Source organism: Nilaparvata lugens, chromosome 8, assembly GCF_014356525.2.
Source record: "Nilaparvata lugens isolate BPH chromosome 8, ASM1435652v1, whole genome shotgun sequence".
Lineage (NCBI taxonomy): Eukaryota > Metazoa > Arthropoda > Insecta > Hemiptera > Delphacidae > Nilaparvata > Nilaparvata lugens.
The window spans coordinates 710,943-734,908 of record NC_052511.1 but is presented as its reverse complement, the minus strand read 5'-3'; the positions used below and the strand labels follow the sequence as shown (position 1 = coordinate 734,908).

The following is a 23,966-nucleotide window of genomic DNA, read 5'->3' as shown; positions in this document are numbered from 1 at the left end:
TTGATTGAGTACTTTATTTATGTAGATTACAATATATACTGTCTTATACACTTATATACAATAGCTTACAATACAGCAAAGTTATAGATGAATTTACATTATATAGACTAAGAAAATAATTGTTGAACTGTATATGATATGAAAAAGCAATTTGTAATATAATAACTATAGATAATAATTATATTGTTATGCATCTACATAAATTGGCGGAGGTTTGGACATATCAATGTCCATTCTTTGGAAAGAATATTAAAAATATCCTCCCCACTAACTCTCTACCAAAACGTTAATTTCATTATTTAAACTAAGGATTTATTTATTAATGGAAATATTGTGAAAGTTTTAATCAATATGAATATTTAAGGGAAAAAAACAGAAAATTTATAAAGTAAGATAATTATATAGGTAGATAAGATCAAATAATTAATAATTGATTAATAAAATGAAGTATGCTGAAAGTAGATCAGGGTAATCAACTTTCAGTAATATACAGCAGTATGCAGTGAATAATTGAAATAACATGAGTTTATATATACAATTCGTTCTATAACAGGTTTAAAGGTTTGTATTTGTGGGATGGGTGGGGGATGGTTGTCATGTGATCGTTCTAGGGCCGGAAAGTTTCAGTCATTTGTTCCAAAAGATGTTTTTTTAAAGTCAGGATGAAGCTCGCTCGGCTCTCGATGGACCTGATAGAAACAGGAAGTGCATTCCATGCACGACAGGCACTGACTAAGAAGGATTTTGTGAAAATAGTAGTTCGATGATTGGGTATCCTTAAAGTACTTTCTCCGGTTCTAGTATGTGAAGCATCTATCCTCCTACCTTCGGAGACGAATTTGAAATCATCTTTAAAATAGTTCGGATAACCATATTTCAAGATATCTCTAACAAGCTTGACTATTCGAAAAAGCCTCTGATCGGGAAGCTTTAATGTTGAACTAGCAATGTGGGCTGGGGTGATATGATCATGGCGTTGGAGAGAGTAGACGAAACGTAGACAATAATTTTGGCAACGCTGTAGTTTATCATTCAGAGTGACTTGCATATCGTTAAGAACAGATTACAATACATTAAATGTGGGAAGATGAGAGATTGAACCAATAATAATTTAATGTTTCTAGGGAGAATATCGTGCATTTTCTTCAATGCATGCATGGCTGAGAATACCTTTTTACAAGTTTTGTTCACTTGTTCTGACCAGTCAAGAGTATTATTCATAATAATGCCTAAATTTTTAACTGAGCTACAGTAAGGAATGTCATTACCATCTACACTAATTTTGTGAATCGATTCATAGTCAATATTGTTTATAAGACGAGAATATCCAATTATAATGGGCTGTGTTTTGATGGGATTAAGCTTAAGGCCATTTTTCTTTGTCCATTCCACTATCGAATTGATATCCTGATTCATTATTCCAACTGTTTCGTTAATTTTTGTTATGGGACAGCTTAAATATATTTGAAGGTCGTCTGCATAAGTATGGAAACTGGAGAATTTGATAATGGAAGAAAGGTCATTAGCATACAAAGTGAAGAGGAGAGGGCCTAAAATTGAACCTTGTGGTACTCCATGCATAACGTTTTTCCAAGTAGACTTTTTGTCACCGACAGATACACATTGTTTCCTACCTAATAGATCGGATTTAAACCAAACTAACGAGTTGTGACTGAAACCAAGAATAGCCAACTTATTCAGAAGGACTGTATGATCAACAGTATCAAATGCTTTAGAAAAATCAAATAGGGTGAGGATGGTGCATTTTCTTTGGTCCATAGCTAACCTTATATCATCAGTGACACGAAGCAGAGCTGTTTCAGTTGAATGGAATTTTCTAAAGCCTGATTGAAAGTTATGAAGCTTACTATTGTTGTCTAGAAATTTTACAACTTGAGCATGAATGAGTCTTTCTAGCACTTTGGACAATGCAGGTAAAATACTGATTGGTCTAAAATCCTCAACTTTATTGGGTGATGGAACTTTATTTAGAGGGCGAACCAGAGCAAACTTCCAGTTTTCAGGGAAAATGCCTTCTTCAATAGACTTGTTGAAAATGTATGTAATGATTGGTAGAACAGCAAATAACATTTTCTTGATAAATTTAATAGGAATTTTGTCAACACCCGTAGCATTACTATGAATACGTTGAATTGCTCTGAAAGTGTCTTCTTCTGAGATTGGATGGAAATGAAATTGATCAGTAATTGGTAAATCTAAGTTTGTAACCTGCTCTTCAAGATCATCGATATGATTAGCAATGACAACTTCGTCACATTGGTTAGAGTGTGAAACGAAATGGTCATTTATATTGTTCAATGCTAAGTCAATTTGTGGATTCGATTTCTGCTTGCCAAGCCCGAATTCTTTTATTCCCTGCCAAAGTGATTTAGAGTCTTGTCTGTTGTTTGTCATAAACGAATTCAAGTACCTAATCTTTGAGTTCCGTAATTCCTGTTTAACTCTATTTCTAAAGCTTCTATGCTCTATCAAACTGTCCAAGTCAAATGTCTTTTTAAATTTTCTATGTACTTTGTCTCTATGTCCCATCATCTTAAGTATGTCTTCAGTCATCCACGGTACTCGTCGTTTTCTATTAATCCTCCTTGTCACATAAGGTGCATGTTTGTCATACAGAGTCAAAGTCCAATTCTCGAAAGTCTTGACCATGTCATCAACTGAGGGTAATGCTTCAATTTGATGCCATGGAGTCTGAGCCACATCAGTCAGGAAGGCGGCTTCATCAAAGTTTTTGAAGTCTCTATAAGTGATAATTTTCTGTTCTGGCTTGGGTATCTTATGGGAAAGTACACAGTAGATCAAATCATGTCTAGAAATAGCTGGGACTGAGATTTGGCCTGCTTGAACAACCTCATTGGGATCACTAACAATGAGAAGGTCAATGAGTGTGTCTGATTCATTAGTATGATGAGTTGGATCGAGAGGTAAAATAGTCATGTTTAGGCATTGGAAAATTGTAGTCAGTTGAAAGTAGTCAAAGTTCCGATTTGTCATGTTCAAGTCGGTGTTCATATCCCCCATAACTAGTATACGGTTATAACAAGGCATAAGAGAAAGCAAGGCACTTTCGAAATCTGTGAAATGACCTATTTTTGGTGGGCGATAACAGATACCAACGAGTAATTTATCAGTACTGGATAAGGATAATTCAAGTAGCATAAACTCTGGTCTTGAACAATACTCTTGTTTAGATGTGATTAAAACTTTTGTTTTGATACCATCTTTCACATAAATTGCTACACCCCCACAAGCTTTATTTAATCTATCATTCCGGAAAAGATTATATCCAGACAAAGCAACAAAATTTGATGGAATACTAGGCTTCAAAAATGATTCGGAAATTCCGATTATATTGAAGTCCTGAAAACGGAAGATTGCTCTGAGTTCATCAATGTGGCAGCTGAGGGATTGTACGTTGAGGTGAGCAGCCTTGAAAAGTTTTTTGAAAGAGTGGAGCTTATTTGCTAGAAACATACCTGCGTCATTATTACTATTATTGAAATAATCATACCTACTTGAGGGCGAGCGAGCTGACGTGTCAGTGAGAGGCATCATGGAAGCAGCAGACCAATCGTGAACCGACCTCAGAACGACACATGACGGGGAAAATGGGGATGAAACTGATAAAACTTAACCTAAATGAAAAAATGAAAAAGTAGTTCTGTGAACAGTAGACCTCACGCAGTTTTCCCATCCACAAGTATCTGTTGTCACCTGTTCACCGGCTTCTCCAGACATCTGTGTAATGCATGCAATAAATAATCCACTCTTCAGCTGATTGACTATGAATCTATACTTATTAAATTCTTATCTCACTGACTCACTGTCTGACTCACTCACTCACTCACTCTCTGATCACGATTTTTGAAAATTTACTGGATGGACTGCAACAAAACTTGGAATATACATCTAACAACTTAGCTTCCTTGAACAACCTAGGTGCTCACTAAGAAATATTTTGGCGATATTTAAACTCTAAGGGTGGTTTTTAAGGGTTCAAAGTTCGTCTTTCAGCATGTATATTCTTCTTCTCCCAATCTCTTAATTATAATTGAAATGTTCATATCATATGTTACTATAGAACTATAATCTAGAGAGAGTATTTCTTCGAAACAGTTGTAAACTGGCAACTAAAATAATGATTTTGTCAGGTTGGCATTAAGTTGAGATGACCTCATTAGGTTGGCACCAAGTTGAAGAACTAATTGAAATGCATTTATCGAGAACAAATTGATTGGGCACTGCTGCTTCAATCAGAGCTATTCCTGGGAGCATTATTTTTTATTTTTATATAAGAGATAATTCCAGATAATTATCAGAGATAATTTTTTTTTATATATATATATAACAAGCTTTTATGACTGGAGTTGCTTCTATTATTCGATCCTATTCCATCAAGACTAATTTTGTTTGTATATCCGACATATCACGGAAACTGCTTAAACAATTGCGATGGAATTTTAATAATTCAGTATGATATATCGAGGGTATTTTTAAAACTTCAAGTGTCCGTTGTGGAATCTGTTTGCAAAGAATGTGGAAATTCGGCCGAAATTCAACTTGTGCGAAAGAAAGGGGTTATTTATTAGAACGGCCATATAGCTATTGCTGCTTTTCTCAATGTAGAAATATCTTCCATAGAAGTAAGGTGCTTTTCCCATGAGTCAATTATTCCCAAACATTGAAAGTTTTGTCCAAAAATATATATGAGCTGAAACTTTTGAATCTAGAATGATTAAAATACCAAATTATAGTCGAATATTGCACTTCATATCACCGCACTTTGAATAAATTAAGTTATTTCAGAAAATTTTGAAGCCAAAAATATACACAACTTTCCACTTACTAGGCACAGCTGTTACCACTATAAGGTTGACGTTCGCTACAGTTTCAATTTAAATCATTTTTGACATTTCTACTTTTGATGTCAGCTGTTATTATTATGTTGACGAGCTGTTATAATAAGCTCTCATTGAATGAAATCATAATCATTGAAGTCAATCATTTAAGAAAGCAATATTTCTGTTTGAATATGTTTGTGGCTATGTATGTATGTATGTCGGACGGATCTCAAAAACGGCTCTGACGATTTTGATTAAATCAGGAATATAGTGGGTTTGCGACAGAAAACATTATTTTGGAACAAGTCTCAACTATGGGGAAATCTGCTGAAGTTCCTTGAGAAAGGATTATTGGTCCCTCAAGTGGCAGCTGATCAGAAAAAAAGTTTTCCATATAGTCTGTTGAAAACGTAAGAGTGTGTGAGCAAATGAAAAAGATTATAATAGCTGTAGTTGAGTTAACAAATTTGGTTACCTTACCGGATGACCGGATGATAGCAGAAGAAATTTAAAATCGATCACTCCAAGCATATGGTAGTTGAATGTAATGTTCATTGTGAGGTGATAGAAATGCGACTAATTTCTTCAGCTTCTGTTTTACTGGTTCCTCTGTTGCTCTATGTTAGTACGCAACCATGTCCTGGAGAGTGCCAGTTGCACTGTCTGTTAATTTATAATTCGGACTAAATACTACGAGAACCAATCAGAGAAGCCTACTATTAAGAAAACCCCTGCTCTGATTATTTCTCATGAAATTTAATCCTGATTGAAATTTAACAGACTTTTTTGCTACTGGGCCTGATATTTTCATGTTCCAATATCAGCAAAAAATGAATAAGAAAAACAACATAATATTTCATCAGCTGCTCCTATTTCCTTTCATGATGTCATTACATGACACAAGACAAGCCTATTATATCAAGCTAGCAATCTCTGTATATATTTTTATATCTGGTTATCTAGCTATTTATATGGTTATCTATGTCCAATGGATCTCGAAAACGGCTCTAAAGATTTTCACGAAATTTGGAACATAGTAGGGTTATGATATGAAAATTCGATGGCACTAGGTCTCATCCCTAGGAAACTCGCTGAAGGACATGAAAATGATAACAATTATTCATCCTTGGAAAAACAGATGATAATTTCGTCATCTGTCGATAACAGAAGATGCGTGTACCTGTATGAGAGATCAGCTGTATAATCGATCAGCTTAGCATATTATCTCCCGAAAAATATGATCTCGAAATTTTAATAGACTTGATGAAAATAATCTGATTTGTTGACAAGACATGGAATATCATTCTAAATTAGAGTATATCATAATTTTCGAAGTTAATCATTATTTTACAGTTTTGAGTGTTTAGTGAGTGTAATTTTGTTATTCAATTTGGTTTGCAAACAATATGAATTAGAACTCTTCTGTTTTCGAATGTTTGGATTGAAAATTTGACCTGAATTCAAGTGTATGGAACATAAACCACTTTTTGGAATATTTGTAGTGTATAAATCAAAATTCGGGGAAGAATCAGTTTCGAGCTGTTCCTGTTAGTCCATCCCCAATCATTTTGAAGAATTGAGTTCTGTTTATCAATAAATAAATGAATAAATAATGAGCAAAGCTCGGTGCCCCGATATTTGATATGGTTGGATCACAAACCCTTACAGCTGGCAGCTCTCTGGCTTGAGGCTATGTTTTGGGAGGCAGGTGTGGCAGCCATCTTTAGCCAGATGCCTTAAAACAACTGTTTATAACTCGGCTGTCATCTGTCGGATTTCTTTGGAAACTATACTATTCGATTCAGTAGTTTGTATACAGCACATTAATGAGAACTAGATCACTCTAAGAGTCTCCTAGCTCTATGGAGATCTTTTTTTGTTGAACGCTACCAACCAGCTGTGTTTACAAGTGTAATGGCCGAGCAGCTAGTGATAAATAACATTGTCTAATATAAAATCAAGTAGATTATAAACAACTTTTGTGTGATTTATTAGATTTGGATAATGATAATGATTATAGTGATTCTTTCAAGTGATAGTTTAGACAAAACTGAGGTTGAAATTATTGAAAGCTTATACCCAAAAGATAGAGGTTAGGTACTTTTGTAGTTATGTTGTTATCTCTTTTATTATGCAATATTACAGATATAACTTTACATAATATTATAAATGTAGATTACACTAAGAAGTATTTTAGTAATTTATTCAAGTGATAGTTTGGACAATACTAGGGTATTGAATGCTCTAGACCCAAACAATGAGAGTTATGTGATTTTTTCAGTTACACATATGACATATTTTTGGGTATAAGTCTTTTATTATGCAATTTTACTGGTTATAAATTTATATATCATGAATGTAGATGACCCTAAGGAGTATTTGTGTAGTATCTGTGTAGTGTTCAGTGCAAAATACTCATAAGTGATTGAAAATTGAAAAAAATTAAATGGATTTCAAATTTCAGATATTGGATCATATGACATAAAATTACTATTTTAGTGAGTTCTATTTCCACATATAATTATTCTTTGGTATTCTCTGAGAGAAATGATGCATGATTCATTATCTTATGTGCTTTGGATATATTCCTACAATTATTCGAATGAACCTCTGCAAACATGCCGAATTCGGCTTGCCAGTTCAGACATAAACAACCACCAGTTTTAGGGTAGTTGTCAATCCTATTCTATTAAGTGAGAAATTTCTGTATATGGTTATGTATGTCCGACGGATCACAAAAACGGCTCCAACAATTCTCACAAAATTTGAAACATAGTAGGATTATGATATGAAAATTTGATTGCACTAGGTCTCATCCCTTGGAAAACTCGCTGAAGGACATGAAAAGACAAGAAATTATTCATCCTTGGAAAAACAGTTGAAAATTTCGTCGTCTGTCAATAACAGAAGATGGGAGTGCCTGTGTGGGAGAGAGCTAGAATTATGTCCAGCTGTTGAATCTAGAAATTTTAATAGACTTGATGAAAATAATCTGATTTGTTGACATCACATGGTATATCATTCTGGATTAGAGTATATCATAATTTTCAAAGTTGAACATTATTTTACAGTTCTAAGTGATTGGTGAGTGTTATTTTGTTATTCAATTTGGTTTGCAAACAATATAAATTAGAAATTTTATGTTTTAAAATGTTTGGATTGAAAATTTGACCTGAATTCAAGTGTATGTAACATAACCTACTTTTTGGACTATTAAATAGTCTATTAATTTTATAGTGTATGAATCAAAATTCTGGAAATAAAAAGTTTTGGGCTGTGCCTGTTAGTCCTTCCCCATCAATTTTGAAAAATTATGTTCTGTTTATCAATAAATAAATAACGAGCAAAGCTCGGTGCCCCGATATTTTGGATAGAAATCAAATTGAGTTATATGTTAGTTTACATTCAAATTTTCATGCCTAAGGTTTTGGTTTCAAGCTAAGATCAAAGAAAGAGATCATAAATGGTAGTCAATAATCAAAGTGATTGAATAAACTCTATTCAGATTTATGCAAATTCACATTGAAATCACCCTACTTTAATATTTATGATAGTAAAGTTCAGGACATGAGAAAAAATCAGCCACAATAAATGTTATACCAACTATTATGAATGGACTTTTATGTATGAATGGATTCCCATGGAAGAATGAATCAGTGTATTGGCTGCTTTCACACTTTTGGATAAGTGAAACGAAAAGTAATCGACAGGCTATGGCAAAAATCCAGATTAGGCAAGAGATCCATGGATATCAAAGTCATCAAATTGCGAATCAACTTAATTTGGAATTTAATCTTCAATTGCATCAAGCAAAAACAAAAATAACAATAATGAATAAAGTCGAGGTCGACTCTTAAGCCCCGCCCAATATTCTACAAAATTCGCTGCAATTGGATTAATATTCAACAGAGCAGTTCCAACACATCAATTAATTATTCGAATGATTTAACTCAATAATCTCCATGCCAAGTTGTGGCCTAATCTCAAAAACGATCATAACAATTTTGATAGAACTTAGATTATAAATGTTTCACAAAAATAATCTCATCTTTTAAATCCTGTAGCGAAGTACGGGTGCCCTGCTAGTAATTCTATAGTCTGATTGACCCTACTTCAAAGTAGATGATATAGTGGAAGATAGGAGAACAGCGTTGCCGATTCTCTTCTTTGCCACTTCCTTCTATATAGGATAGCTGATGTCGTTATATCCAATGTATTATTTAATGTGATATTACCTATTCATTCTTATTTAAAATGATCAATTCTATTTTCTTTGCTTGAAAATGTATTTTCCAAGAATTGAATTTTTCTCGATTCAATATTTTGTTGATTGATTATATTTCTACATTGTCAAAGAGCGATCTGGCAGCGTTGCAGAGCTATAAAGGAATAGCGCTATCCAATGATAGATATGCAAGGATAGCAACACATGATAATCAAATACTGCCATTACAGCGTGAACCTCACTATAGTGCCCTTTTTATTCATTTTCATGTCAGGACGGATTTCAAGTCTTGAAATAAAAAGGGTACAAGTTAATAAAAAAATATCAAGTAGCCCTAAATGAATATAGAAAATAGTTTGGAATGTTTGTTACTCACGACATCGATGAGCTGGGAGAGTTTGAGTTTGATGCAGACGCGCAGGACATCGGTGGTGTTGACGACGGGTCGCACCAGCTTGTTGTAGTTGGAGAGGAGGTCATCGTAGAGCCGCTTGGCGTCGGGGTTGCCGGCGACGGCGCCGTGCACCACCAGGGCGGACAGCAGCCACGCGCGAAGCGTCTCACCCGTGGATGGGCCGGCGCCCCCGCCACCCCCCCTGCCCAGTGACATTCCGGGTCACCGCCCTGCAACAAGCCAACAGACAACACATTCATGAACTAACGTAAAACACAGAACACATTGTAACAACACCCAGTACATTCATAAGCTAACGAAAAGAATAGTGTTACAACATCTAGTACATTCATAAGCTAACGAAAAACATAGTGTAATCAACATCTAGTACATTCATAAACTAACATAAAACATAGATGGAGTACATTAAAAAGTCATAAATTGCAAACATGGACATTATTATGATTGTAAATTTGACATGACATACTTTCACTCTTAACACACTGTGGACCAAGTGAGAAGAGTTATAGAAGCACACTGGTTATAATAGGAGAATGTATATCTTCAAAATATATTGGAGATAAATGTTGAATTATACTAATATTCTTGACTAGCAATAGATTTGACTTATACAATTCAATTTCACAAGTATACACCATCAATATTTCAAGTCGAATGATAGTATATGGGAAAATATCCCACGAAAATCGTCCATTTATCTTATTATGATAGTTAGATCTCTTGGGGTCGGTTTCCGAACTCGGAATTTAGCCCTCAATTTTTTTATTTCTACAGCACTACTAGATAGCTTATCTATAGAACCACTAGTATTCTTCATTTTTTAAACGTCCTTTGGACACTTAATTTATAAGATAATTGCTCGAAAACGGTAGTAGCTTTAGAATCATGGAGGGTACGATTCATTTTAGTTATTCTTTGAATAACTCTTCAACTATTTATTCTTACAATTGGAGTACAGTAGTGATGAAGATGGAAATCAACTGAATCATCAAGAACTTCCCTGTAGGTTTTTCTGACTAAATGATGTTCACTCCATTTTCAATTCTTCAAGTCGCAGTATTTTGGCCAATAATCAAACCGTAATAAAATTTTTGGAGTTAACGGAAAAATAAAAATTACCTACCACGCATCCATCTCCATCAACGCAAATATAGCGATTCAGAACATGGAAAGAACTGAAAATTGGGTTCATTTGATTCCTTGTGTGAGTTCACTTCAGCAAAAATATTTCATGTTGAATATGCATCTCAATAGCTCATTATAGGTGTAGTTTTGTTCTTTTCATAAAGAATCTATTCTCTTTGGAATGAAAATGTGCTATGAGATTTTTCAGTCAAATGTATAAATCGAATGTATAATACAGAATGGTTCAGAGTTATTTTTTGGAGCGTAGAATCCACAAATACATTATTTCCGACTAATTTCCCTCGCTCATTTATTGAAAAACCTCCACTGCAAACAAAAAAAATCGACCAACAATTGACGCATCCTGCTGCTACATTTTTTCAGAAAGAACAAAACACCACACGCATTTCCAAAACCAGAAAATTCACACCATCCCAGCGCAGCGCAGCGCTTCCTAACTCTATTATCGCGCACGATCGAGTGCGTGCGTGTGTGAATTGACCCTTAATTAATTCGATAGAGGCATTAACAGAATAAAAGTGCAATTCACGTAGTGTACAGAAATACTGTGACATAATAGTATGTATCCACGTGGACATTAATTGAAAAATGAAATAATAGAGAAGTGTCACCATGTAGCATGGATATTATTGACGGTTGATGAGATATTTCTTTGTTTTCAGGTTTGTGGCATCAGCGGTGAATGGTGAGGTTTTGCTGCCAGCTAGAAACTCAACTAATCACTCAGTTTGAAGTCAGCGTTACGTTTTTGGCCAACTTGTGGTACTCCTACCTGTCTAGTGGTTTACTGGCTACTAATCACTCTCAAACCATAACCATTCATCGTGTTTCAGGCAACCATTGAAAACATGACATGTTCTACTTTCAAATTGTCAATTTCTTGACTTGGAGATAATTGAGCTGGTGCAATATTTCAAAACTACATGTGATTCGATCAAATTTATCTCATCCTCATTTCCCATAGTTCATTCAACTTGTAATAACTAGAATTTCTCTCTTCGAATCATTTGCATGATGATAGCCATACGAATAAATGAAAGATTGAGTATATCAATGCACATGCAAATTAAATATTCACTGGAAGTAGGGCCTGTTTGATTTGGGTGCATATTCATCATCTCATGACAACTTGAATGACATTTTTAAAGCACATATTCATGTTGTGGAACCTCTCCAATTCATGGAAGATATATTATCATTGAATAAAGAATTCCAGTATAATATGCAAATCCACTTTTATCCAGTACTTGAGCCTATTTTCTTGATTGCATAATAGAATTATGTTTTTGGATTACTAGTCAAAAACATAACACAAGTTGGCCACAAGTTGTTACTTATCACAAGTTGGCCAAAAACGTAGGCTAATTATGTTTATGAATAATACAATTCAAGAATCCACATTCTTGAATTGTCCACAGAAGTTGATAGCTCAAAGAAATTCCAATCATGATTTCGCTGAGGAAATTCGAGAAAGCCACATATTCCATTGAATTTGTTGTTCTCAGAAATGCATACTACTATCTCAGTAGCATACTACAAACCATAACATACATGGTCGATAACATTAAACGTGAATTAAGTGGAGCCTATAGAGCGAGCACTATTATTATAGAGGCATCAAATCAAGTTGTCAGCGCTGCCCTTTCTAATAGTAGGCCTACTAGTCAGTCGTTCCATGGCGAGTGAGCTTGGACATAAATCATGGTACTGAACTGAAATCTGTAGTTTATTGCCATGGTCTATGGGAGGTGAGTCCTGAGTCGCATTCTGGGATCTCATCTCTGGTGGTAGTTACCTCACATTCAACGCCTCTCTCTCCTAATACAATTCAGTTGGCCTCCTTCCTTACCTCAGCAATTTATCCACCCCTCTTCTTTTTCTCCTACTTGTGCTACTTTCATCCTTTCCTCGAAAGCCCCTCCCTCCTTCCTCACTGACTCAATCCATCCTAGTTTTTTACTCTCTTCTACTTCTACCTCCCTTTTATCGAATTTCTCCCATCTCACATTCTCGATTGATCCTCTTCTCCTTCTTACTCTTTCTCCTTGTACATCTTCCTTTCTCAACCTCATTAACCATGCTACTATACTTTCCCTCCCTCCTCTTCTCTAACCTCTCCTGTCAATTCGTCAGCTTTTTGTGAATTCCATCCTTCCTCCATCATATCTTCTCCTTCATTTTCCTTTCCACATAAATTATTTCCTGTATCTCCGTCACAATGCATCCTATATTCACTCCACCTTTCTTCTTACTTTCACTTTCCTCAATAGCAAAGTTAATCTTTCTTTACCTCTTATCTCGTTCATCCTCCATTTTTTTCTCCCTTATCACCTAAAACACACCTTCTTCTTCCTTATCTCTTCTCCTTCCTTTTTCTGCCATTAACATTACCTCCTATGTGACCCTTACAAGTCAACTTTTTCTTCTCATTTAATTATACTCTCTCTCCACTCTCTGGTTTAATACTATACACCTCTCTCCCTAACCTCGATTTCTTATTACCGTCACTACCGCAATCTATCGATCTCTTCATCCTTTTTCCTTTTCTATCCTCCTTTCCTACCCTATTTTCTTACTGCTTCAATTAAATTTCATTATCTTCTTCCTTCTCCCTTTCTTCCTCACTCTCATCACAATCCGTTCTCTCTTTCCCAGTTCTTCTCGTTATCTTCTTTCACTTTGTTCGCATTCCTTCTTTCTGCCAATTTTTCTCTTCCTCGCATTTCTTCTACCTCACAACCCATGCCTCTCCTGCTCCCCTCCTTCATCTCCTTCTCTCACTCTTAAATCTCATCCTCCACCCCTCCTCGAGCTCCTACTCCTCCTCTCCTCATGCTCATCTACCCATCCTTCTACTCCTCCACCCCTCCCGATCATATCCTCCCCATCATTTCCCTCCTCCACCCCTTCCTATCATTCCCCGCCTCCTCCTCCTCCTCCTCCTCCTCCTCTAGCTCCTCATCCTCCTCCTCCCCCTCATTCCCCTAACTCCTCCTCCTTCTTCTCTCACCCCCCCTTCACCTTACATCATCATCCTCTACTTCTCCTCTCATTCATACCTCGCATATATCCACCCTCCTAATATGTAATTTGGCCCAACCGTATAAACCGAGCATTGTGGCCCTCCATTCATACACACGTCAGCCAGCCCCGCTTACAATCAACAATGTAAACAGCTTCCTTCAAGCATAGTAATAGCATTTGAATGCCTCCCAATGATAACCTGGGCATTCTTCGTTTCCGGCCTGGTTCAAAGATCGCCGCTCCCATTCTATTCAAGGAATAGTATGCGTGGTTTAGTCTCTAGTGTTTAACTTATCTCCTTTCCTTACTGTCGGATACTGATCGTACAAAAAATATTCCAAAAATGTTCATCATTATTCTTTTGGATGTATTACTTCCGAATAATAAATGTGTAGTGAGATCTACAGGGATTCTGACATATTAAAATGAATCCAATTATAGAACTTTAGAGGATAGCCTTTATATTCTTGCTCAGTTTGTCTGCTTCCTTGATTGAGTCAGACATTATGGATAATAAGTCAATAATGGGGTAATAGACTCATTATCTTATCATTGAAACTCAGAGATTCAATAATTAAAATAATTTCGAGACTAGAATGTCGATATTACTAGGCATCAGAGAAAATAGCATAGAGATAAACATTTTGTTAGAAAATATCTTTCGATGACGGTGTGCTTATGGAAGTATTCAAGTCGAAGTTTTTTTATTAAGGAATTTAAGCTTTCACGGAACGGTGTTTAGAGAATATGTTTGATAGAAAGGCGAAATAATTTTCATATCCTCTTATAACAAGCGAGCAATTTCTGTATAATATATTTATTTATTTGGGTATTTATTCATTTAGTTATTTAGTTATTTGTGTATTCATTTATGTCCAACGGATTTCGAAAATGGCTGCAACGATTTCTCGAAATTTGGAACATAGTAGGTTTATGACATAAAAATTCAATTGCACTAGGTCTCATCCCTGGGAAAACTCGCTGAAGGACATGAAAAATATAATAATCATTCATCCTTAAAAAAACAGCTGTTAATTTCGTCGTCTGTCGATAATGGAAGATGCGAGTGCGTGTGTGAAAGTGAGACAAAATTATGTTCAGCTGTTGAACTATTGCAATCAATCAGCTTATCTTACGAAAAATATTATCTAGGAGCTTTATTCGCATTGATCAAAATATCTGATTTGTTGACATGACCAACGATATGATTTTATTCAAGATCCATCACCAGCTGGTGACAGGACAATAACGCTATAGACACACGAGCTCTGCTATCTCTTCATAGTGAATGATTTAATAGAATCAACAGTTTGCAATTGAAATAATCACATTTTCTCGAATTTCGAGCTTATTTTCACTGAACATTAATTGTAGAGATTTTCATGTTCAACCTTTTCCACTTGTTTAAATTGTATCTGAAGCCTGATAATTGGGAATCTAAAATCAAACTTTGCCTAGATGGGGCGGAGCTCCTGAAATTTTTACAGATATGAGACTTATGGCAGTTGATAGAACGTATCAATGACTAATTGAGGTATGAATTTTATCAAAATCGTTGAAGCCGTTTTCGAGAAAATCTCGAAAACCCCTATTTTTGACATCATTTTCGCCATTTTAGCCGCCATCTTTAATTGAATTTGCCCCAAATTCAAGTTTTCTATACGTTTCAAGGTCCCCTGAGTCCAAAAACATACGTTTAATTAGAAAAATCGATAAATCTGCGATATTTTCCTCATTTTCACACTCTCGACATTTTTTCGATAATAAACAGTCATGCAAGATGGGTTTAAGGCAACGTGGCTCATAGAGCATGTAATTCTCTCTCATTTGAGACCAATCGCAAGTCTCTATCATGTATTTTACTCGTTTAAGAGACTCTTGAATAACCATAAAATCGCAGAAATAATAAGAAAATAAAAATAATCATTTTCTCAATCAGCTGTAACTTTTGGAAGGTATTGAAATCAGAAATACGATTCATAGGAGCGGAAAGAGGAGAAAAATCTCTACTACCTTGACTACTTTTTACTTTCCATGCCCTATTACCATAGGTAAGGAAAGTATTGCTTTCTGAAAAAAATTAAGGTACTAATTTGTAAATTTCTATACGTTTCAAGGTCCCCTGAGTCCAAAAAAGTGGTTTTTGGGTATTGGTCTGTATGTGTATGTGTATAAGTGTATGTGCGTCTGTGTACACGATATCTCATCTCTCAATTAACTGAATGACTTGAGATTTGGAACTTAAGGTCCTTACAATATAAGGATCCGACACGAACAATTTCGATCAAATTCAATTAAAGATGGCGGCTAAAATGGCGAAAATGTTGTCAAAAATAGGGGTTTTCGAGATTTTCTCGAAAACGGCTCCAACGATTTTGATAAAATTCATACCTCAATTAGTCATTGATACGTTCTATCAACTGCCATAAGTCTCATATCTGTAAAAATTTCAGGAGCTCCGCCCCATCTAGGCAAAGTTTGATTTTACATTCCCAATTATCAGGCTTCAGATACAATTTAAACAAAAAAATTCAAGTGGAAAAGGTTGAACATGAAAATCTCTACAATTAATGTTCAGTGAAAATAAGCTCGAAATTCGAGAAAATGTGATTATTTCAATTGCAAACTGTTGATTCTATCAAATCATTCACTATGAAGAGATAGCAGAGCTCGTGTGTCTATAGCATTATTGTCCTGTCACCAGCTGGCTCAGATCTTTGAATAGTAGTAGACTTGAGATGCGCGGGAACACTAGCGTCAGGTGATCAATTTTCATAACGGCAAGGAAAGTTGTGTGAGTGCGCCACACCAGATTTTTAGATTTTTTATTTGAGGTTTTTCACAAGATACGCAACTTTGAATATGCGAAAAATTTTGATACGTCAATCATTTACACAATCTCGGATATTCAAAGTATCGTATGTTGTGAAACACTTCAGATAAAAAATCGAAAAATTAGTCAAGGTGGTAGAGAATTTTCTCCTCTTTCCGCTCCCATGAATCGTATTTCTGATTTAAATACCTTCCAAAAGTTACAGCTAATTGGAAAAATGATTATTTTCATTTTCTCATTTCTTCTGCGATTTTACGGTTATTAAAGAGTCTCTAAAACGAGTAAGATACATGATAGAAAGTTGCGATTGGCCTCAAATGAAAAATAATCACATGCTCTATAATAAACGTTACTTAAACCCATTTTGCATGAATGTTCATTATCAAAAAACTGTCGAGACTGTGAAAATGAGGAAAATATCGCAAATTTCTCGATTTTTTCAATCAAACGTATCTTTCCTCACGATTATATTTTCACAAAATTCATTTTTCCCACATGAAAGAGGAGATTCTGTTCTTGAAATCAAGAACAAAGTACCATTTTTTATCATTTCGGCTTACCGAGATACACAGTTTTTAATATAGAAATTGGTCATTTTTCTGTGTATTTGAATAGGGGCTAAAATACACTAAAAGAGGAATTTCTTATTTTTTCCATCACATTGCATTTGTGATACATGATTTCAAATCCCCTTGACGTGCTGAAAAGAATGAGATGTAGTACGAGGAGATCTGATCATCTTGTCAAAAGTTATGAGTGTTTAAAGTTTTGATCCTTGACGTATCATTATGACGTACCCCCCACTAGGAAATACTGAAATTAAATGCTTTTAACGGGTGATACCCATAGAAAATAGCCCTCGTGAGATGATTTCAGCCAAAATATGTATTTTTTGTTAGGAAGGCCTTGAAATGAATTATAATGAAAAATTTGTATTTTGACTGTAGGACATGATTTTCTATTTTTGGGTGTATTTCCCCCTCCCACCACCAATAAATTCGAAAATTCCTGAAGAATCCTGTTCATAATGTTCTTTCACGTGATGTGTGGTTTTTCATCTACACTGAGAAAATATCTAAGTTGTATAGGGTAGAAGTGGTAGATTTGCAAAATTTTGAAAACCCCTTCAAAAATACCCCTTTTATGAAAATTCGTAGCTCTGGAACCAAAAATGGTAGAATCCTGCGCGACCACTCAATTTATTAGCAATATTATTCTCTTGTCGAGAATGCTTTTTCTTGAGAAACTCAAGGTTTACGAGATAAAATGGGAAAATTGAAAAAAGTCCGAAATTTTTGGGGGTTTTGGGAGTGAAGCCGCACTCTGGCGTGTCAGCAAATTCCAGATTCGAATTCAGCGCCCCAAAATACATATAGAACTGTCGAGAAAAATTCTTTCGGGGCTGTTTCCTGAAAAACGACCATTTGACTGGACTATCAACAAATATTGCAGCAAACATACATATTATTCTTAATATTGAAGTATATCAAAATTTCTAAAGTAAATCATCATTTTACAGTTTTAATTGGTTAGTGAGTGTTAAATTTGGTTTGTGGAAAATCTAAATTCGAACTTTTCTGTTTTTAAATGTTTGGTCTGAAAATTGTAATTCAAAATTTCAGCAGGGCACCCGTGCTTCGCTACGGGAATTAAAATATAAGATTATTTTTGTGAAACATTTATAATCTAAATTCTACCAAAAGTTTTTGAGGTGAGGCCACAACTTGACATGAGAATTATTGAGTCAAATGATTTGAATAATCATTGATGTGTTGGAACTGCTCTGTAGAACAGTAGTCAAATTGCAGAGAATTTTGTAGAATACTGGGCGGGGCTTAAGAGTCAACCTCGAATTTATTCATTGGCAATTGATATTTCCCGTTGACAGTTATTGAATTAGCAGTGATCATGTTATTTTTGCTTTTGCTTGATGCAATTGAAGATTAAATTACAAATTAAGTTGATTCGGAATTCTATGACTCCCGTATCCATGGTTCTCTTGCTTATTCTACAATTTTTGGCATAGCATGACGCTTAATTTTCGTTTCACTTATTCAAAAGTGTGAGAGCAGCCAACCCACTGATTCTTTATTGTATGGAAGTCTATTCATACAAAAGAGTCAATTCATAAAAGGTAGTATAACATTTATTGTGGCTGATTCCTCATGTCCTGAAATTTACTATCATAAATATTAAACTGGGATGAATTTGCATGAATCTGAATAGAGTTTATTCAATCACTTTGATTATTGATTGTGTCACGTGGTATTTTAGTACCATCAAATATTTTGAAATGAACCAGTGAATTTTAATAGAATTATAAAATGGAAAAGAAAGTTGGACCTAGTCAGAGGATCAATCCACTTAAATCGAACATTGTTAGCGATAAAGAGTAATTGTATTATCTAAAATGATAAGGAAAAACATGCATAATTGTGATTCAACAACTATGAGAATCCATTGGCAAAATTAAAAATTATAAAGCGGCTTACTTATTATTGGCCGATTATAAAAAATGAAAGTTTGCATGTACGTTGAGGTTAGAATTGTTTGTTTACATTTTTAAAAGAATCAGTCGATCTTGAATAAATCGATAATTATTTGAATCAATACTGAGCGAATCAGCTGATTGTTCGATCAACCAGTATAAGAGGTTGAAATTATAAAAATTTACTCACAAAAGATGTATTATTATATATACTAAGGAAGGTTGATGTATAGAAATACGGACAACTATTATTTCTGTATAAATATTTATTATAATCTGAAAAGCACGAAAATCCAGAGTGTACAAAACTCATATAAAAAACTAAATATATATTGTTTATTAACATCATATATTGCGATTTATTTATGAAATTAATTCAAGATAAACACTCCATATATTTATATAAAAACTTTTATTTAATTTTTTCTATTATAAAGTTGAAGAAGCCCTGATTCTGAGGCGACCAATTGTATTGAATTTACTAAATTGAAGACCAATCATAAAGAAGCTTAAAAAATTGTTCTAGGAAGAGATAAATTTTTCTGGAAACCTCTTTCTTCTGGCTTAAGATCTTGACCTGAGAGGATGCACATAGAGTTTAGGGTTCTTTCTTCCTTTAAAATTTTAAAATTATCAAGCCAACCCCTTTTTTAAATGTGAAATATTTGTAATTAATGTTAAATTATCTGTGAACTCAGTGTTGTTGAAGAGTTCGTAATTTATAATCAATTCCCATAAATATATCTTTAATTCAGAGTGAAATCTATAAGAATCTGGACCATGCGTTAGCCCAGCAGAGACGAAAGGGACCTGCCTAATTAATTATTGGAAATAATTAATTCAATCCACGAGACCGTCAAGAACGTCATTAATGTGAGTGATAAATCAAATGAGCTCGTTTTAGGCTTTCTACGCATAGTTCGGGGAATTAATCAAAGTGCTATTAAAATTAACTTAAATCCAATAAAAAGTCACAACGTGTTGAGTACTATCACATAGTTTGTAAGAACATTTTATAAATTTATTTGATATATGTAGGAAGCTTACTTCCATGCACGGCCCGAACTCATATAAAACCCTGAGATCTCATGTTTGAATATTAATTGGTTAATTATTATTTTTGCTAATTGAACAAAGTATATCATATCAAATCTATAGACCAAACAGGTTTTTATTTGTAGAATTTTGAATTGACTGGAAGTCTAAGCATCAGTATTAAATATAATATATTATGGATTTTGAAACTCACTATTGTGAATACTAGCAAATCCTGTGATATTTTTCAGATTTTAGAAAAGAATTATTTAAAGAAAATTATAGATATAAGAAAATTTTATATATATTGAAAAGTTATAGATATCGAATATTTTATATACACTGTTTTATGGGAATATATTTTGTGTTTTATGTCAGCATACAAAATCATAGAATTTTTTATTATATCCTAACTCATCTCGTGATATACAGTTTGAGCTGTTTTGGTACCAATAAATATTCAGCAGCACATAAAATTATTGAATCAATTAATATTGATCTTATTAAGAGCACTCAGTATTTATTATCCTTTGATGATAATCATTTTAGTCTGCCAGAACAAGCATATTGATAATTATATTAATAAGGTTCCAGTTATATCATATAAGGATCCAGAGAGCTTCAAGAACTGGCATTGTAAGTTCTAAGTAATTTTAGAAGGATAAATTGGTGAACACCTGTATTCATGACAAGCGTTTTCAGGATCAACTAGAAAAACTATAGTTGATCTTTATTATTCTTTATTGTGTGCATGGTTACTGATAATCAGTCATCAACTATTCTTTTGATTTCCTCATTGGTATTCTTCAAGAACTTCATAGAAGCAGCGGTAAGAATTAATAATCACTGGTCATTGAACCTTATGGTGATGAATTGTGTTTGGAAAATTCATGTATCTACCACTGAGCTAGAGCTGAGGTTGAACCCAGTAATTTTGCGAGCCGGACAGCCTTAATTTTTTTGTGAATTTATTTGCAAAAGAGGGAATTTAGCAACTGCTCATATAAACGTCAAATTTACAACTGGACACAATGTCACCCAACCAGTGGGGCAAAGGTTTACCATTTGACAACTTCCATTATATGATTTCTTTCTTTGATCTTAGCTTGAAACCAGAAGCTTAGGGATGAAAATTTAGATGTAAACATAAGACTCAATTTAATATTTCTATCTAAAATATAGAGGCACCAAGCTTTGCTTGTTGTTCATTTATTGATAAACAGAACACAATTATTCAAAATGATTGGGGAAGGACTAACAGGCACAGCCCAAAACTGTTTTTTCCCCGAATTTTGATTTATACACTATAAAATAATAGTCCAAAAAGTAGGTTATGTTCCATACACTTGAATTCAGATCCAATTTTAATTAAAACATTTGAAAACAGAAAAGTTCTGATTTAGATTGTTTACAGACCAATTTGAAAAACAAAAAACACTCACTAATCACTCGAAACTGTAAAATAGTGATTAACTTTGAAAATTATGATATACACTAATTTAGGATGATATACCATGTCATGTCGACAAATCAGATTATTCTGATCAAGTCGATTAAAATTTCTAGATTCAACAGCTGGCATAATTCTATCTCTCCTACACAGGCACTCACATCTCCTGTTATCGACAGACAACGAAATTATCATCTGCTTTTTCCAAAAATGTATAATTATTATCATTTTCATGTCCTTCAGCGAGTTTCCCAGGGATGAGACCTAGTGCAATCGATTTTTTATATCATTAACCTACTATGTTCCAAATCTCATGGAAATTGTTAGAGCTGTTTTCGAGATCCGTTGGACATACATAGCCTAACCATATAACCATAAACAGAAATTGCTCTCTTAATATAATAGGATTGACAACTTTAGTAGGCTATTGTGATCTATCAATATCAATAGGTTTGGCTTGTGTCATGTAATGACATCATGAAAGGAAATAGGAGCAGCTGATGGAATATTATGTTTTTTTTTTTTTTATTTAGTTTTTAGCTGATATTGAAACATGAAAATATCAGGCCCAGTAGCACAAAAGCCTGTTCAATTTTAATCAGAATTGAATTTCATGAGAATTAATCAGAGCAGGGTTTTTTCCAATAGAAGGCTTCTCTCATTAATTCTTGTGGTATTTTGTCCGGATAATGAATTAACAGACAGAGCAACTGGCTCTCTCAAGGCCATGGCTGCATACAAACATAGAGCAACAGAGGAACCAATACAACAGAAGCTGAAGAAATCAGTCCCATTTCTATCACCTCACAATAAACATTACATTCAACTACCATATGTTTGGAGAGATCGATTTTAAATTTATTTTGCTTTAATCCGGTCACTTTCTGAATCTATTCTTCCATTTTCCATGAATACTGTAATGTTTTAAATTAATTAGGTCGCCAAATTTGTTGACTCAACTACAGCTATTGTATTCTTTTTCATTTGCACACACTCTCTCACGTTTTCAACAGATTATGGAAACTTTTTTCCGATCAGCTGCTACTTGAGGGACCAATAATCCTCTCTCAAGGAACTTCCTGTTCATGTTTGGAGACCTGTTCCAAAATAATGTTCTTTGTCGCAAACCCACTATATTCCTGATTTAATAAAAATCGTTAGAGCCATTTCGAGATCCATCATCCAACATACATACATATCCACAAACACACATATTCAAAAAGAAATTGCTTTCTTAGAATAATCATAGAGAAACAATAGCATAAGTAGATATCGTTTTATTACGCTATTGTTTCTCTATGGTATAATTGACTTCAATGATTATGATTTCATTCAATGAGAGCTTATTTCACAAAATAATAACAGCTGGCATAAAAAGCAAAAATGTCAAACATGATTGAAATTGAAACAGTAGCGATCATAAAAAAAAAATTGAAGAAAAAAATTAAAAAAAGAAAAAAAAATTAAAAAAAATTAAAAAAATTGAAAAAAAAATTGAAAAAAAAATTAAAAAAAAAAAAATTTTTTTAAATTGAAAAAAAAAATTAAAAAAAAAAATAAAAAAAAAGTTCAAGATGTCCACGGGAGACTCTAGATCAACATGGCCATGCTGCTCTAAAGATCAAAATGGCATTGAAGATAGATATTTTCAACGACTCCCACTCCACCTCCTCCATGTTCAGACATGACATATAGACATTCTCAATGACCCTCACTCCTCCTGTCATATGGACCATCATGTCTGTATGGCATAATTGGGTCGTCCACTCAGTGGTCAGTCAGTCAGTTCAATTACTGTTCAGTTACTGTTCAGTCATTGAGCAGTGACTGATCAGTAATTGAATTGACTGACTGACCACTGGTGGGCGTGGCCATTGGTCATGTGACTGGGGAGGTGGAGTGGGGTCGTTGAAACAGCCTTCGTTGAAAGCATAGCAAGATGATTTCTTACCTATATGAAGTTGGGGCTCTGAACTCGGGGCTCTGAACTCTGGACTTCTGGACTCTGAACTCTAAACTCTGAACTCAAATGTCCTGCATCGTTGAAAATGTCTGTCAATGAGATAATACCATGACTATGTAGTTCCTCCTCCTCAAGCTCAATCACTGCATCCCGCAGACATAGCTCACTGTTTGACAACATGTTGCAGTAGATGGAATACCTCTCAGTGCTGACAAGCCGTCTTATACCAAACAGAGAAAAGTGGTGGCAGTGGTGGGGATAACCTTCCTTGTCGACAGGTCTATGACAATGCCACCCCATCATGACTCACTTCTCAATTCTTCGTTATCATTAGTATAAAGAAGTATCATATTCTATATAATTTAAGTCTTTAAACATAGATCCTTTATGGTGTAGTGGTTAGCAAGTCAGCTTCCCAAGTTGGAGGTTCTAGGCTCGAATCCAAGGCAGTAAAGGTAAGTATTAAAGGTCAGTAACAACAGAATCAGAGGATATATTTTTCGTATGTAGTGGGTAGACTGGCCC

General features: G+C 34.4%; 1 protein-coding gene across 2 annotated transcripts in view; it reads right to left on the bottom strand.

Annotated features, from left to right (window-relative positions):
• LOC111045823 (acetylcholine receptor subunit alpha-like) overlaps positions 1-23,966 on the bottom strand; it is a 433,085-nt gene that overhangs the window by 353,851 nt on the left and 55,268 nt on the right. For both annotated transcript variants that reach the window (XM_039433697.1, XM_039433698.1), the window contains exon 2: positions 9,464-9,711. In XM_039433697.1, coding sequence (XP_039289631.1) covers positions 9,464-9,697 — 234 coding nt within the window. In that variant the 5' untranslated portion in view covers positions 9,698-9,711. The remainder of the gene's footprint in view (positions 1-9,463; positions 9,712-23,966) is intronic.